The sequence below is a fragment of the Xenopus laevis genome, chromosome 9_10L (genome assembly GCF_017654675.1).
Source record: "Xenopus laevis strain J_2021 chromosome 9_10L, Xenopus_laevis_v10.1, whole genome shotgun sequence".
Lineage (NCBI taxonomy): Eukaryota > Metazoa > Chordata > Amphibia > Anura > Pipidae > Xenopus > Xenopus laevis.
The window spans coordinates 8,692,124-8,708,221 of record NC_054387.1 but is presented as its reverse complement, the minus strand read 5'-3'; the positions used below and the strand labels follow the sequence as shown (position 1 = coordinate 8,708,221).

At 41.4% G+C, this 16,098-nt stretch overlaps 1 protein-coding gene across 2 annotated transcripts in view; it reads left to right on the top strand.

Annotated features, from left to right (window-relative positions):
- The window catches only part of ada.L (adenosine deaminase L homeolog), a 41,279-nt gene extending 26,131 nt beyond the window's left edge, over positions 1–15,148 (top strand). For both annotated transcript variants that reach the window (XM_041575818.1, XM_041575819.1), the window contains exons 5-11: positions 15–130; positions 5,745–5,869; positions 11,400–11,471; positions 11,962–12,063; positions 13,304–13,371; positions 13,838–13,967; positions 14,545–15,148. In XM_041575818.1, coding sequence (XP_041431752.1) covers positions 15–130; positions 5,745–5,869; positions 11,400–11,471; positions 11,962–12,063; positions 13,304–13,371; positions 13,838–13,967; positions 14,545–14,649 — 718 coding nt within the window. In that variant the 3' untranslated portion in view covers positions 14,650–15,148. The remainder of the gene's footprint in view (positions 1–14; positions 131–5,744; positions 5,870–11,399; positions 11,472–11,961; positions 12,064–13,303; positions 13,372–13,837; positions 13,968–14,544) is intronic.
- The last annotated feature ends 950 nt before the right edge of the window (positions 15,149–16,098 follow it).

The window sequence follows — 16,098 nt, the reverse complement described above, 5'->3', positions numbered from 1 at the left end:
CTCTCTCTTCCCAGAGGTGACATCACGCCTGATGAAGTGGTTGATCTAGTTAACCAGGGATTACGGAAGGGAGAGAAAGCGTTCAACATCAAAGCCAGGTCTATTCTATGCTGCATGCGACACATGCCAAGTAATGTATACCAGCTCCCCCAACACTACATCTTAGGCTCAGACAATGATAATTCATACTAATTGCTCATGTAGTAACTCTAATGACAAGATAAGCAATGCTCCTCTATATAGTAACTCCGCTTCTCTATCTCGCTCTGGTCATGGAAAACCAACACAGTGTATGAACAATATTAGACTGAGTAAAGTGTTTTTTATGGTGCTGGTACCAATCATAGTGACTTGCTGAGAAAGGAGAAAGACTATTCCCATAGGCCCCAAGGCTAAGCTTAGGTATCAGAGGCACAGTCTGGAAAAAGGATCTAGTTAAATGGCAGACACAAATCTCAAGCAATTATGAGATCTGTATTTAGCTATGCGTCACATTTGCAACCAGTTAGTGCAGTTTTTTTTTTTAAATAATCTGTTAAATATAGATCTGGTAACAAAAAGCCAGACACCATCACCCTCTGTGTATTGTCTTGCAATGCTGGGAACAGCCCCTTAGTTTGCTCATAGCCTGTACAAAGAGACATTAAACAATGTCAATAGAGTGATCTTGAAATAAAATCCTGGTTTAATGGGTACAAATGGGACTCTGGTTGTGGGATAACAGGTATAGTAGGGAGAGATGGTGCCTATAGTAACAGTGGATAATAGTCTCTGGGAAGGGAGTGTGACTGTGGGATAGCAGGTATAGTAGGGAGAGATGGTGTCTATAGTAACAGTGGATAATAGTCTCTGGGAAGGGAGTGTGACTGTGGGATAGCAGGTATAGTAGGGAGAGATGGTGTCTATAGTAACAGTGGATAATTGTCTCTGGGAAGGGAGTGTGACTGTGGGATAGCAGGTATAGTAGGGAGAGATGGTGTCTATAGTAACAGTGGGATAATAGTCTCTGGGAAGGGAGTGTGACTGTGGGATAGCAGGTATAGTAGGGAGAGATGGTGCCTATAGTAACAGTGGATAATAGTCTCTGGGAAGGGAGTGTGACTGTGGGATAGCAGGTATAGTAGGGAGAGATGGTGTCTATAGTAACAGTGGATAATAGTCTCTGGGAAGGGAGTGTGACTGTGGGATAGCAGGTATAGTAGGGAGAGATGGTGTCTATAGTAACAGTGGATAATTGTCTCTGGGAAGGGAGTGTGACTGTGGGATAGCAGGTATAGTAGGGAGAGATGGTGTCTATAGTAACAGTGGGATAATAGTCTCTGGGAAGGGAGTGTGACTGTGGGATAGCAGGTATAGTAGGGAGAGATGGTGCCTATAGTAACAGTGGATAATAGTCTCTGGGAAGGGAGTGTGACTGTGGGATAGCAGGTATAGTAGGGAGAGATGGTGTCTATAGTAACAGTGGGATAATAGTCTCTGGGAAGGGAGTGTGACTGTGGGATAGCAGGTATAGTAGGGAGAGATGGTGCCTATAGTAACAGTGGATAATAGTCTCTGGAAGGGAGTGTGACTGTGGGATAGCAGGTATAGTAGGGAGAGATGGTGCCTATAGTAACAGTGGATAATAGTCTCTGGGAAGGGAGTGTGACTGTGGGATAGCAGGTATAGTAGGGAGAGATGGTGCCTATAGTAACAGTGGATAATAAGTCTCTGGGAAGGGAGTGTGACTGTGGGATAGCAGGTATAGTAGGGAGAGATGGTGCCTATAGTAACAGTGGATAATAGTCTCTGGGAAGGGAGTTTGACTGTGGGATAGCAGGTATAGTAGGGAGAGATGGTGTCTATAGTAACAGTGGATAATAGTCTCTGGGAAGGGAGTGTGACTGTGGGATAGCAGGTATAGTAGGGAGAGATGGTGTCTATAGTAACAGTGGATAATAGTCTCTGGGAAGGGAGTGTAACTGTGGGATAACAGGTATAGTAGGGAGAGATGGTGCCTATAGTAACAGTGGATAATAGTCTCTGGGAAGGGAGTGTGACTGTAGGATAGCAGGTATAGTAGGGAGAGATGGTGCCTATAGTAACAGTGGATAATAGTCTCTGGGAAGGGAGTGTGACTGTGGGATAGCAGGTATAGTAGGGAGAGATGGTGCCTATAGTAACAGTGGATAATAGTCTCTGGGAAGGGAGTGTGACTGTGGGATAGCAGGTATAGTAGGGAGAGATGGTGTCTATAGTAACAGTGGATAATAGTCTCTGGGAAGGGAGTGTGACTGTGGGATAGCAGGTATAGTAGGGAGAGATGGTGTCTATAGTAACAGTGGGATAATAGTCTCTGGGAAGGGAGTGTGACTGGGATAGCAGGTATAGTAGGGAGAGATGGTGTCTATAGTAACCGTGGATAATAGTCTCTGGGAAGGGAGTGCGACTGTGGGATAGCAGGTATAGTAGGGAGAGATGGTGTCTATAGTAACAGTGGATAATAGTCTCTGGGAAGGGAGTGTGACTGTGGGATAGCAGGTATAGTAGGGAGAGATGGTGTCTATAGTAACAGTGGGATAATAGTCTCTGGGAAGGGAGTGTGACTGTGGGATAGCAGGTATAGTAGGGAGAGATGGTGTCTATAGTAACAGTGGATAATAGTCTCTGGGAAGGGAGTGTGACTGTGGGATAGCAGGTATAGTAGGGAGAGATGGTGCCTATAGTAACAGTGGGATAATAGTCTCTGGGAAGGGAGTGTGACTGTGGGATAGCAGGTATAGTAGGGAGAGATGGTGTCTATAGTAACAGTGGGATAATAGTCTCTGGGAAGGGAGTGTGACTGTGGGATAGCAGGTATAGTAGGGAGAGATGGTGTCTATAGTAACAGTGGATAATAGTCTTTGGGAAGGGAGTGTGACTGTGGGATAGCAGGTATAGTAGGGAGAGATGGTGCCTATAGTAACAGTGGGATAATAGTCTCTGGGAAGGGAGTGTGACTGTGGGATAGCAGGTATAGTAGGGAGAGATGGTGCCTATAGTAACAGTGGGATAATAATCTCTGGGAAGGGAGTGTGACTGTGGGATAGCAGGTATAGTAGGGAGAGATGGTGTCTATAGTAACAGTGGATAATAGTCTCTGGGAAGGGAGTGTGACTGTGGGATAGCAGGTATAGTAGGGAGAGATGGTGTCTATAGTAACAGTGGATAATAGTCTCTGGGAAGGGAGTGTGACTGTGGGATAGCAGGTATAGTAGGGAGAGATGGTACCTATAGTAACAGTGGATAATAGTCTCTGGGAAGGGAGTGTGACTGTGGGATAGCAGGTATAGTAGGGAGAGATGGTGTCTATAGAATGGATGAGTATTTATTTTGCTCTCCTTTTCTCTTAGTATATATATACTAATATACTATACTATAATATATATATATATATATATATATATATATATATATTTACATAAATGTAGTGAATATCATTATCTAAAAAAGGATTTATATTTATTCTCCATTGTTTGTACCAAAAAAAAAGGCGCCCATGCTTTAGAATAGTAAATACTAGTTGGCAGGATAACATTCCACTTGTTTTGGAATGTGCAGAGATGCAAATTAAAGTAGTTAGTGGAAAGATTTGGCAAGAGAAGTAGAGGATTCAGTGATATTAGGGTTTGCTGCTGTTTGTTCTGCAGCTCTTCAGATTCAGTACAGTACACTGTGGGGTTGATTAGTAATGAACTACTCAGCATTGTATAGTCCATTTACCCTTTATACAGTACATCTCCTAGTTCTGATGTTTAGCAAATAAATACACAATCAGATGTACCAGTATAATCCCCCATCTCGACAAACCCTGATGTTAATTGGGAAATAATGAGGCGTGACGGCAAATACACAAATCCGGAGCGTTTGAAGGTGAAATAGAAGGTATGACCTGGCTGAGAAGTCATTGTTTTCATCTTTATACCCAGGCAGGCAAATCATTAATCACTAGTATATCTGCAGTGCAGGTAATATTTTAATCCAGTCATTAGGAAACCGTAACAAGAGTTTAGATGGAGATATCAATCCTGAAGTCCTTGCACTTGCACTTGAGCTACAACAACTTGTATCCTCTGAGAGAGAAGGTTATAGCAGGCAGGGAGTTGCATCTCCCAATGTTAAAAAAGATGGTTTTATCATTTATAGCCTCATTACACAATCATAGTTTTAATTATTTGCTTATCCAACGGGCTAAACCCAATTTGGCAGTTTCTCATAGACATGACCCTAAAAGTGCAAGTGCCTATTTCACAGCACAATTATAGGTGGCATTTAGCAGATTCCTTATGACTTCTCCAAAGCTGGAGATTTAGGGGAAAAGTTGTATTTTCCCCCAAAAGGGAGTCTTGTCTGCTTAATAGATGTGCTACCACTATGATAAAAGGAACTTTTTCGGAATTGTTTAGTTAAAGGAATAAATGACAGTTTTATCTTGTATTGACTTGTATAGGGTCTCTTGTATTGTGATTGGCCTTTAAGTATGTATTTAATTTTTCTGCTAATTAATCACACTGGAGCTTTCAAAGGCTTTTACTCTACATCTCTTGAGTTTTAAAGGGGTGGTTCACCTTTAAGTCAACTTTTAGGGCAGAGACACAGGTTCAGAATCTCCTCTTCTTCTGGGCGACTAATTTCCCCGTACTGCCTCCCGCCGGCTAGGATGTAAGTCGTCAGCCGAATGGCAATCGGTACGCTTCGTTTTCCAAAGTTGCCTCATGAGGAAACTTCGGACAACTTCGAAAAACGAAGCACTCCGCTGGCGATTTAGATTGTAGCCGGTGGGTGGCAGCCAGAAGAAGAGGGCAGCTAAATCTACCCGAATCTGAGTGTGTGTGTCTCTGCCCTTAGTATGTTATAGAATGGCCAGTTCTAAGCAACTTTACAATTGGTCTGTATTATTTTTTATAGTTTTTTTTTTAATTATTTGCCTTTTTCCCATGACTGTTTCCAGCTTTCGAATGGGGGTCACTGATCCCATCTGAAATACAAATGCTCCGTAAGGCTACAAATGTATTGTCATTGCTACTTTTTTATTCCTCCTCTTTCTATTCAGGCCTCTCCTATTCATATTCCAGTCTCTTATTCAAATCAATGAATGGTTGCTAGGGGAATTTGAACCCTAGCAACCTGATGGCTAAGCTTGTAAACTGGAGAGCTGCTGAATAAAAAGCTAAATAACTCAAAAACCGCAAATAATAAAAAAATTAAAACCAATTGTAAATTGTCTCAGACTATCACTCTCAACATCATACTAAAGTTTAAAAGTAAATAACCCCTTTAAGGGCAGAGACGCACGCTGCTATTTCGGGAGAGATGCCTTCCCAAGCCGGCGGGATGGCACTCGGAACGCTTCGTTTTCCGAAGTTGCCTCACAAGGAAACTTCGGCCGACTTCGGGAAGCCAAAGAGATCCGAGCGCCATCCTGCCGGCGATTTACATTCTATTCTCATTAAAGCACTATGCATTAATCACCTGAAAACTATATCCTTATAAACAATGCTTAGTGATGTCATCAGTTCTAACTGGAGCTCAGTGATGTCATTGGAACCTGTATATTAAGTAAAATCTGAAAATAGTAGTAGCCTCCTTGGACCTGTAACAACCTTGTGTGGACATGATGTAACTCCTCCGTGAGTTCTAGTATCCTTATGATTTACAACAGGGGGTGCATTGTTCCCTATATAAATGTACGCTGAATGGTGGTGTTGAATTCTGTCTTAAAACAGATTGGTCCTCAGAGGTGGTTGAGCTTTGCAAAAAGTACCAAAATGACACTGTTGTTGCCATAGACTTGGCCGGGGATGAATCTCTCAACTGTGAGTCGTACCCCGGGCACAGGAAGGCGTATGAGGTGGGTCACTTGTTTTCTTTAATCCTAGTCTCTGTATTTAACATATTTCCATTCTATTTTATTGGCTATAATTGCATTTATGTGCTGTACACTCATGTATCATCTCCTCAGTTTTGGTAATGGCTCAAAGAAGGGCATCTACATAGAGGAGGTACATAAAGGAGGTGCAAGGAGTCCCGAGAACAGATTTAGATGGGAGACATATTTACAAATGGGAGAAGCAGAGCCGTCAACTGGATTATAGTTCGGGGAGAGCTGGGATAAAGAGAAGGGTTCTTGGAGTGATTAGTGCTTGTTTGTATAAAGATGGAAAATTACCAATAGAAAGTGAAAGGTTACATAGGTGAGTAAGTGCAGGAGAGAGTATCAGAGATTTGGTAACGGAGGTGAGAAGGTATGGGGTCAAGAGAGCAGGTTGTGGGGTTTGAGAAGACTAGAAATTTGCTATCTAGTGTTGCAGGGGTGAATGTGAGTGGACTGCAAGATAATCTGAAATTAGCAGTTACAGTAATGGGCAGAGGGGGTTATAATAGTGAGTTAAATGTGGCAAGAGGGGGTTATAATAGTGAGTTAAATGTGGCAAGAGGGGGGCATAATAGTGAGTTAAATGTGGCAAACAGTCGTTGTGATTCAGAGGACAGAGAGGAGACTAAAGAAGTGCAGACGTTTGGCTATTGATAGAGCTTGATTGTAGTGGGAGAGCATGAACTTGAAGTGGATGAAGTCAAAATCAGTTTGTGACTTTCTCCACTGGAGTTCAGCTCATCTACTACATCTTCTGAGGTACAGAGTTAAACTACTAGTGTGCCAGGGTTGGGGTTTAGCCAGGGTTGGGGTTTAGCCGTCGACTGTGACTCGTGTTAGAAAGAGCAAGGGAGTCAAGGGCACCATTGTAGAGAGAAGCTGCCATATTCGGATGCTGTGCTGCTACTCTTGATATTTGTTGTGGGTCAAATGTGTTAGGACAGAGACAGACGAGAAGATTCGGGGAGATTAGTCGCCCGGTGACAAATCGCCTCTTCTTCAGGCAACTAATATCCCCGAACTGCCTCCCTGCCAGCTAGAAACTAAATCGCTGGCAGGATGGCACTTGGAGCGCTTAGTTTTCAGAAGTCGCCCAAAGTTTCCTTGTGAGGCAACTTTGGAAAATGAAGTGCTCCAAGCGATTTAGATTCTAGCCAGCGGGGATGCAGTTCAGAGAGATAAGTCGCCCAAAGAAGAGGCGATTTGTTGCCGGACGACCAAATCTCCCTGAATCTTCTCGTCTGTCTCTGCCCTTAAGGTTTCTGTACGTGTGGGTGGAGAGAGATGGTTGTGATAGAGCAATTGAAAGTGTCATCTGAAAGGAAAGAAAGTGATGGTAAAATACGAGGAAGGGAGCATTAGTAAGGTTGGAGAGGTGGCACTAGTAGCAGAATATAAGATCAAGAGAATGACCCTCAAGGTGAGTAGGAGAGTCGTCCACTGAGAGAGACCAAATGAAGTTGTTAGCGAGAGCAGTTTAGAGGTGACTGGAGAAGCAGAATTGACAATTGGAATGTTTGTCACCTAAAATAAGAGCTGGTGTGTCACTGGAGAGAGAATATTTGTAATAATGTAGCCCCTACTGTAAATAAGTCACTGAGAGGTTGTTCTGTGACCATATAAAGGCACAAGGCTGCAGGCTGAGTTATACAGGGAACTCTGAGTGTCACTCATGTATTATAAGGGATAATGTACCCCCTACTGTAAATGATAAGGATATTAGAAGTCACTGAGGGGTTGTTCTGTGACCATATAAAGGCACAAGGCTGCAGGCTGAGTTATACAGGGAACTCTGAGTGTCACTCATGTATTATAAGGGATAATGTACCCCCTACTGTAAATGATAAGGATATTAGAAGTCACTGAGGGGTTATTCTGTGACCATATAAAGGCACAAGGCTGCAGACTGAGTTATACAGGGAACTCTGAGTATCACTCATGTATTATAAGGGATAATGTACCCCCTACTGTAAATGATAAGGATATTAGAAGTCACTGAGGGGTTATTCTGTGACCATATAAAAGGCACAAGGCTGCAGGCTGAGTTATACAGGGAACTCCGAGTATCACTCATGTATTATAAGGGATAATGTACCCCCTACTGTAAATGATAAGGATATTAAAAACATCTGTGACGTGTACAAGTAACACAGCTTTAGCATGAGGTCTTCAATTCAGGTAATCGGTAACTCTTATTGATTTATAATATCTTTAGATTTTACAAAGATAAATGACTATTATTTTGCTAATTTCAGGCTGATTACATACAGTATACAGATATGCACATGAAAATAACGATGACAACACTCTGTAACACAGTTGGTTGTTTCCACATACAAAGAAAAAGCCTTAAAATGGGAAAGGATTGGAGAAATATTTATCGGTAGGACGCCAAATATTTGAGGCCCATGGATATTTTTATAACCTTATGCGTTCCCGACCGCATTCCTATCGCTGTCCCTTTTCATGGTCACGTTGAGTAAATAAGGCTGAGTAAATATATCCGTGCACGAGGCAAGGTGCCAGCACTCTCCCATACTCTCCCATACGGCTCCCCTTGTCTCTAGCTGTATTTACACACACACACACTGCCCCTGTTCATTTGTATAGGTGCAAATATCTCACAGACACAATGTCAGTAATCACTCCAGAAATCCTCACTTTACTCCTCAATTCACCTGGAGTGATGACCTGCAGATTTCTTTGTTAAAGGGATGGTTCAAGCTTCAGTTCACTTAAGTATATTACAGAATAGCTCATTCTAAGGGCACTTACTCATAAGCGTTTTTACCTGCGCTCCCCTGCGTTTCGTTTTTCGGCGTTCAGCCGCAGGGGAGCGCAGGAATAGACGCATTTCATTATTTCAAATGGGGCTGAAATAATGAAATGCGTCTATTCCTGCGCTCCCCTGCGGCTGAACGCCGAAAAACGAAACGCAGGGGAGCGCAGGTAAAAACGCTCATGAGTAAGAGCCCTAAGCAACTTTTCAATTGGCCATTTGTTTCCCTATAGTTTAATTATTTGCCGCCTTCTTCTGATTCTATGGCAGCATAGGTATTCCCCTGTACTAAACATTTTCTATTCTGTCTTGGGGTATAAGACGCCCCATTTCTCTAAACTTAATATTTGTCAAGAAAAGACCATCTGTTCTGCACCCAAACTAGTATAATGACACTATGGGGCCCATTTACTTAGTTCGAGTGAAGGAATAGAATAAATGATTTTTTTGGCTACTTCGACCTTCGACCACGACTTCGAATCGAACGATTCGAACTAAAAATCGTTCGACCATTCGATAGTTGAAGTACTGTCTCTTTAAAAAAAAACTTCGACCCCCTTCTTCGGCAAGTAAAACCTACCGAGGTGCAATGTTAGCCTATGGGGAAGGTCCCCATAGGCTTTCTAACAATTTTCTGGTCGTAGAAAAATCGATCGATGGATTAAAATCCTTCGAATCGTTCGATACGAAGGATTAAATTGTTCGATCAAATGATTTTTCGTTCAATCGAACTAATTGCGGTAAATCCTTTGACTTCGATATTCGAAGTCGAAGGATTTACCTTCAGCAGTCGAATATCGAGGGTTAATTAACCCTCGATATTCGACCCTATGTAAATATGCCCCTATACGTTTGTATTAGTGCAATGAAATAACAGCACTAATCAGCGCCGGATTTGTTTGCCGGCCGCCCCTAGGCCGCGAGGTCCAACTAGGCGGCCCCGCGGTCCTAGCGCCCGCCTACACTTCCCCTTCCCAGCTGGTGTAATTGAATGGGGACGCACACGTCCCCATAATGCGGCTGGGCGGCATGCTGCCCCTATTTTTTGCCGCCCTAGGCCCGGGCCTATTTGGCCTCTCCACAAATCCGGGCCTGGCACTAATGAAAGAAAATGTAGCAGAAGTCATCCGATTAACAGACCTGGCAATAAGCCTGCAAGTTATTATGGTGTGTTGTTGTTGTTGAGAGTTGGGTTCAGAAGGGTTGTGGCAAACCAAATACTGCAAAAAGTGCAATTACATTTGGAAATAACTTTAAAACCATTGAAAATGACTTACTCCTAAACCTGACAGCAAGTGCATGTTTATACTGTGGCACCATCTAGTGGCAGATCCATAGAAAAAACTAGGGAAGCAAACCTAGATTTTTGTTTTGTCATTTCTAAGATAGCATAATAGTACCTATACAGTAAAATCTCTGATTTTACACTGTTCTTTATGGTCCCAACAATATACAATGCAAAATACATTTCCCTGATTTTTACATTTTCCTGGACCGTACAGCATTTGTTTTCTGGGGGTCCTACTGTATTAGCATTGCATGTAGTAGCAGTGAGGAGTATGTAACTGTAGCACCTAGAGTAACATTGGTGACACCGAAAATAATGACATTATCTCCGAAAATAATGACATTATCCAGATCGTATCCCTGCCAGTTGGTATGTATAAAGTGCATATCCTTTCCCCTAATGCAATAAAGGAGATAAGTTATTGTTGGACTCTTGCAGTGTTTGCATTCCTGTTAGTTTGTGTTTCAGGCTTTATGTGAGAGCAGTAAATTCCACCACTATCAGTAGTGACAGGACAAGGTGTTTGTTCTACTTTGGGAAGGCACAATTTGTTATTATAGAAGTCGACGGTATTATTGTAGTGCAGTTATAGAAGGTCACAGAAGGACGTTAGTGTATTAGTTACTGTAAAGCTAGCCATAGATGAAAAGATTTGATCATACGAATGTCCGTTTTGTACGATTTTCGGGCCGTGTGTGGAGTGTCCCAACATTTTTCGTGCCATGGCGATTTTAGAAAATTGTATTCATATTTTATAATATTAATAAAGGCAGACAATAAATAGATTAAAAAAGGAACCGGCCAATGTTTCGGTCTATCTCTAAGACCTTTATCAAGAAACGTTGGCCAATGTCAACATTGGTGATGGTTGATGAAAAGATGTGGATATCAAGATCTGGGCATGGATAAATGTAGGAAAGTAAATTAAGAGAAGGATGGATGATGGAAGGACGAGAATGCCATGATCTGGGAATGGATGGTTGATGGAAGCAGATACATGACAAGATCTGGAGATGTATGCCTGATAGAACGATGTGGATAAATTGCAAATTAAGGCTATGTAAACAAAGGTGATGGTTTGATAGAAGGATGAGAATGGCATGATCTGAATGGATGACTTTTAGAAGATGCCTAAACTGGATGATGGAAGGATGTTAATGAAGATCTTGGGTGGTTTATGGGAGCATGTAGATTGTAAGATTAACTGATGCTTGGATGATGGATGGATGTGGATAGCAAGATCTGGGAACGGACAGTTGACAGGAGGAGTTGATTTCTAGAACTGCATTTTGTTCTTTAAGTAGCCAAACAGATCAAGATATTTAAGAAGAGTCTATTTAAGAGCGTATTAATGGACACAACCCATTTCTGAACTAAATAAATCTAAAATGTGTACCTTTATTAAACTTCCCGGACTTTGTTCATCTCTTCTGTTGTAGGAAGCGGTCAAATGTGGAATCCATCGAACTGTTCATGCTGGAGAAGTGGGACCCCCCAGTGTGGTGAAGGAGGTAAAGTACAATCTCATGGCAATAGTAATGGTTTATCATTGGAGCTGGAAATCTAAACTTACCTTGTGGTTGGGGTCCCACTAACCCCTAGAAACAAGACAAAGCAATACTTGCAGGAAAAAAAAAAAATACACTATTGGCTGATGAATGTCACTCATCCTGACCATATGTGGGAGTATGTGGCCTTTGGAAGGTCCTGCCTGGTAGATATTGCTCAGGTGAGTTTGAAAAATTGCTTTGGTCAAGGACAGCATCAGTGTAAGGGGTCTCCAGAGACCCCAATATGATCAAAAAACAATAGGATTTTCTTGATTTGGTCTTTAAATCATTTGGCAAGGTCGTCATACCATGTACTGCATGCCCACCTTCATTTCTACAGCTTACAGTCTTGGTTAACTGCCCTGCACAAAGAATCAGTGCATATAATGGGTTCTAGGTTCTCTTCTGGCTTGGAGTAATGACTATACCTCAAGGGCTCTGTGTGTTTCAGGCTGTGGAGGTGCTGAAGGCTGAAAGGATTGGACATGGCTACCATACTACGGAAGACCCAAATCTATATAAAGAGCTTTTGGAAAAGAATATGCACTTTGAGGTATGTGTGTTGGGGGTGGAGTAAGTGACCTACACCTCCCTTAAGAGTGATCCTGTCATTTTAGGGGTGATGAAGGCTTCAGGGGGGCCAAGTACTGCAAGAGAAACCTACTGAATCTGTCACCAAAAGTTGGACGAGTTATGGGAGTGGGAGAGTTTTAAAGGGTTGTTCACCTTTGAGTTAACTTTTGGTATGAGTGATATTCTGAGACAAATTGCAATTGGTTTTCATTTTATATCATTTGTGGTTTTTGAGTTATTTAGCTTTTTATTCAGCAGCCCTCCAGTTTGCAGGTAGGGTCCAAATTCCCCTAGCAACCATGCATTGATTTGAATAAGAGACTGGAATACGAATAGGAGAGGCCTGAATAGAAAGACGAGAAATAAGTGCCAATAACAATATATTTGTTGCCTTACAGAGCATTTGCTTTCAGATGGGTCAGAAGAGGAAGGCAAATACTATAACAAATAAATTATAAGCCATTTGAAAAGTTGCTTAGAATTGGCCATTCTATAACATACTAAGGGGCCAATTCACCAAGGGTCGAATATCGAGGGTTAATTAACCCTCGATATTCGACTGGGAATTAAAATCCTTCGACATCGAAGTCGAAGGATTTTAGCGCAAATAATTCGATCGAACGATTAAATCCTTCGATTCGAAGGATTTTAATCCAACGATCGAAGGATTATCCTTCGACCAAAAAAACTTAGGAAAGCCTATGGGGACCTTCCCCATAGGCTAACATTGAGTTCAGTAGCTTTTAGATGGCGAACTAAGGGGTCGAAGTTTTTTCTTAAAGAGACAGTACTTTGACTATCAAATGGTCGAATAGTCGAACGATTGTTAGTTCGAATCCTTCGATTCGAAGTCGTGGTCGAAGTAGCCCATTCGATGGTCGAAGTAGCCCAAAAAACACTTCGAAATTCGAAGTTTTTTTTACTTCGAATCCTTCACTCGAAGTTAGTGAATCGGCCCCCAGAAGTTAGCTTAAAGGCAAACAAACCATACTTTTAAGCAAAGTTTAAATGCCCTGGCACAACACCAAACACAAAAGTGCTATCCGATTCTTTTGATCCAGGCAAGAGCAGTTGGAGGCATGTCGTTTGCCTCTGCTTATAAAATATTTTAATACAAAGCAAAACCAGTAAAATCTATTAAAATATCATTATTGGATAAGCATGTTAGGTTTACGGAGTCCTTGTGTTTACCTGAAAATATTCCTTTATGTTCCTTACAGGTGTGTCCGTGGTCGAGCTATCTGACTAGCGCGTGTCACCCAGATTTTACCAAACATCCGGCTATACAGTAAGTTTTTACTTCTTCAGCTGCTTGGGGTGAAACTTAAGAGTAAGTGGGGTTACTGTTTGGACACACCTTAAAAAGTATCCAGTGCAAAGGGGATATACGTCCAATATACATTCATTAACAATTTCCATTGGTTTTAAAATGCATTATTGCTTCTATCTAGGTCTAAGGCAGTACATCTTTTGGGGTTCAACATGTGGTCAGAGACCCTCATACCTAAATACAAAGATTTACAGAAATTATTGTACCAGCCACAATCCCAAGAATATCCCGGGAATCAAATGTGGCTTCAGACTGGGCTTCTAGTATTATCTCTAGTATTATTTAGGAGCGCAAATAGGCATTTCCCTATATTTCACCCTATCTGGCCTTCAAACTGCACCAATCTAGGTGCCCCATAGTTTGGGAACCAACTGTCCAAACAAAGTCCAGCCTCCCTTCAACTTCACATTTTTCTCTTGGATAGATTTAGGAAAGACAAAGCCAATTACTCACTGAACACAGACGACCCTCTGATATTTGGATCTACCCTGGACGTTGATTATTCGATTGCAGTGAAACACATGGGCTTTACAGAAGAAGAGTTTAAGCGAGTGGTAAGGCCCCTTTGGTTACAATTGTGATTAAAGTCATACAGATGATTCTAAACTGTCTGGATATCAGAAGTGGTGTCAGTGGGTGGGACTACATTTCAGCAGTCTGCCTCTGATAAAGGAAGACAATTGGGACCGAATTTATCACCATAGACAATAACTGATCACAGTAGGGGGCCTGTATCAGATAACCAGTCATAAACTTAGAGGGACCTGTATTTTTTTCAGTGGAGATGATATATGCACTATTAGAGGGCAATACATAAGGGTTTGACAGTGTTGGCAAAATCTGAATCATAACATCCATGAAGGCAGCCCATAAACTTGTAGCATCTGGTACTTCCACACAAGTTGAATTGAACTTTTTTCTTTGGAAAAATACATGTCCAAAGGGAAGTAATATATTCATGCAGGTGACGGAAGAAGCCATTTTCTTGAACTTAGGCCTATGCACGGTCAAGCCAAAGAAGATATCTAAAAGACCTTGCTTGAAGAGCAGGGTTTTTTTTAAGACCATCTTAGCCAACGTAACTACAAGATATTTTATCAGACATTTATTTTACCTTTTTTGCCATTTTAGAACATCAACTCTGCCAAATCAAGCTTTCTACCTGACAATGAGAAGAAAGAGCTGCTGTATAAACTATATGAAGCCTATGGCATGATCCTATCCACAGGACTCTGAAATTACATGTCAGTATACCAAATGCATTTAAAACACTCCCTGGGCAGAAGAGGCTTTTCCAAGTATTTGGAATACACCACAACCCAGATACAAAGCCAACTGGGATACATATTGTACCAAACCTGGCATGGCTCTGCTATATTATGGGAACAATTCTTTGTTCTGCATGACCAATTTATTTACTCAACAACATTACTCAACATTCTAAGTCTCTGTCTTATATATTTCCCTTATTAATCATATAAATCTCCGGTTGGGCTTCTGCACTCTAATCCCTGAGCTCCACCTTAACCGCTACTTATTAGAACCAAGGGAAGGAAAGTCTGGAGCCAATGCCTGGAACAAGAAGGAAACACGCACAGCCAAGATTATTTCTGGGTTTTTTTGTTCATAAATGTTAACACCTCTAAAATGTATTGGACAGCCACTGGTTTCTCATGAATGTACCAGGAATACAAAGAAAGAATATGAAGAAAATAAAAAAAAGTCTTAATTTTGATGCAAGTATATACATTTGTCTTTGGTTTCATAGATGCCAAGTCTCCAAAACAGGTTTCTGCTGTGCAGATATCTACATGGGTTTCTACTTATACATTACCCAAGTGTTCCTCAAACATACAAAATCCAAGATCCCCAGACTTATAATCCATTCCCTACAGATAACATATCAAATCAGATTCAATTTAAAAAGATTAACTCATCATCTGATGCAGTTTATAGTCTACACTTGGAGCTTTGTTCATACTGTACATATAAGCATTACGTTGTCCTAAAATTAGCAGAGTTAAACAACCAAAAGTCTTGTTGCAAAGTCAAAATCAATGTACTATCTACATTGTATTCCTGCTTTTATATGGATAGTCAATAGCATGTTTAATCTAAGTCTAAGCTAAAGAATATTTGTTGATGATTCAACATAGACAAAGGCACATTGGTGGCAACAAGAAACATTCCATAAATTGTAGTATAGAAAAATAACTTATTAAAGGAAAAGCATGATAAGTTCATATTAATTGCTCTAAAAAGTCAACAATTTTGAGCGGTTTGCCAAAATTTTAAAATCCCTTCTTAGAGGTCCAACCTTTGGCAGGAGCCCCCATTCAACATATAACAAGGTTACGGATATATAGAAACATTGGGGTAACAGTCACCCTGCTATAGTTCATGGGATACCCAGGTTACAAATAAGCACTCACCCCAAATCTCACCCTAACTGACCTTCAGACTGAGCCCCCTTAGCTCATAACAAGGTTACAGATATATAGAAACATTGGGGTAACAGTCACTCTGCTATAGTTCCAGGGGTACCCAGGTTACAAATAAGCACTCACCCAAAATCTCCCCCTAACTGACCTTCAGACTGAGCCCCCTTAGCTCATAACAAGGTTACAGATATATAGAAACATTGGGGTAACAGTCACCCTGCTATAGTTCCAGGGGTACCCAGGT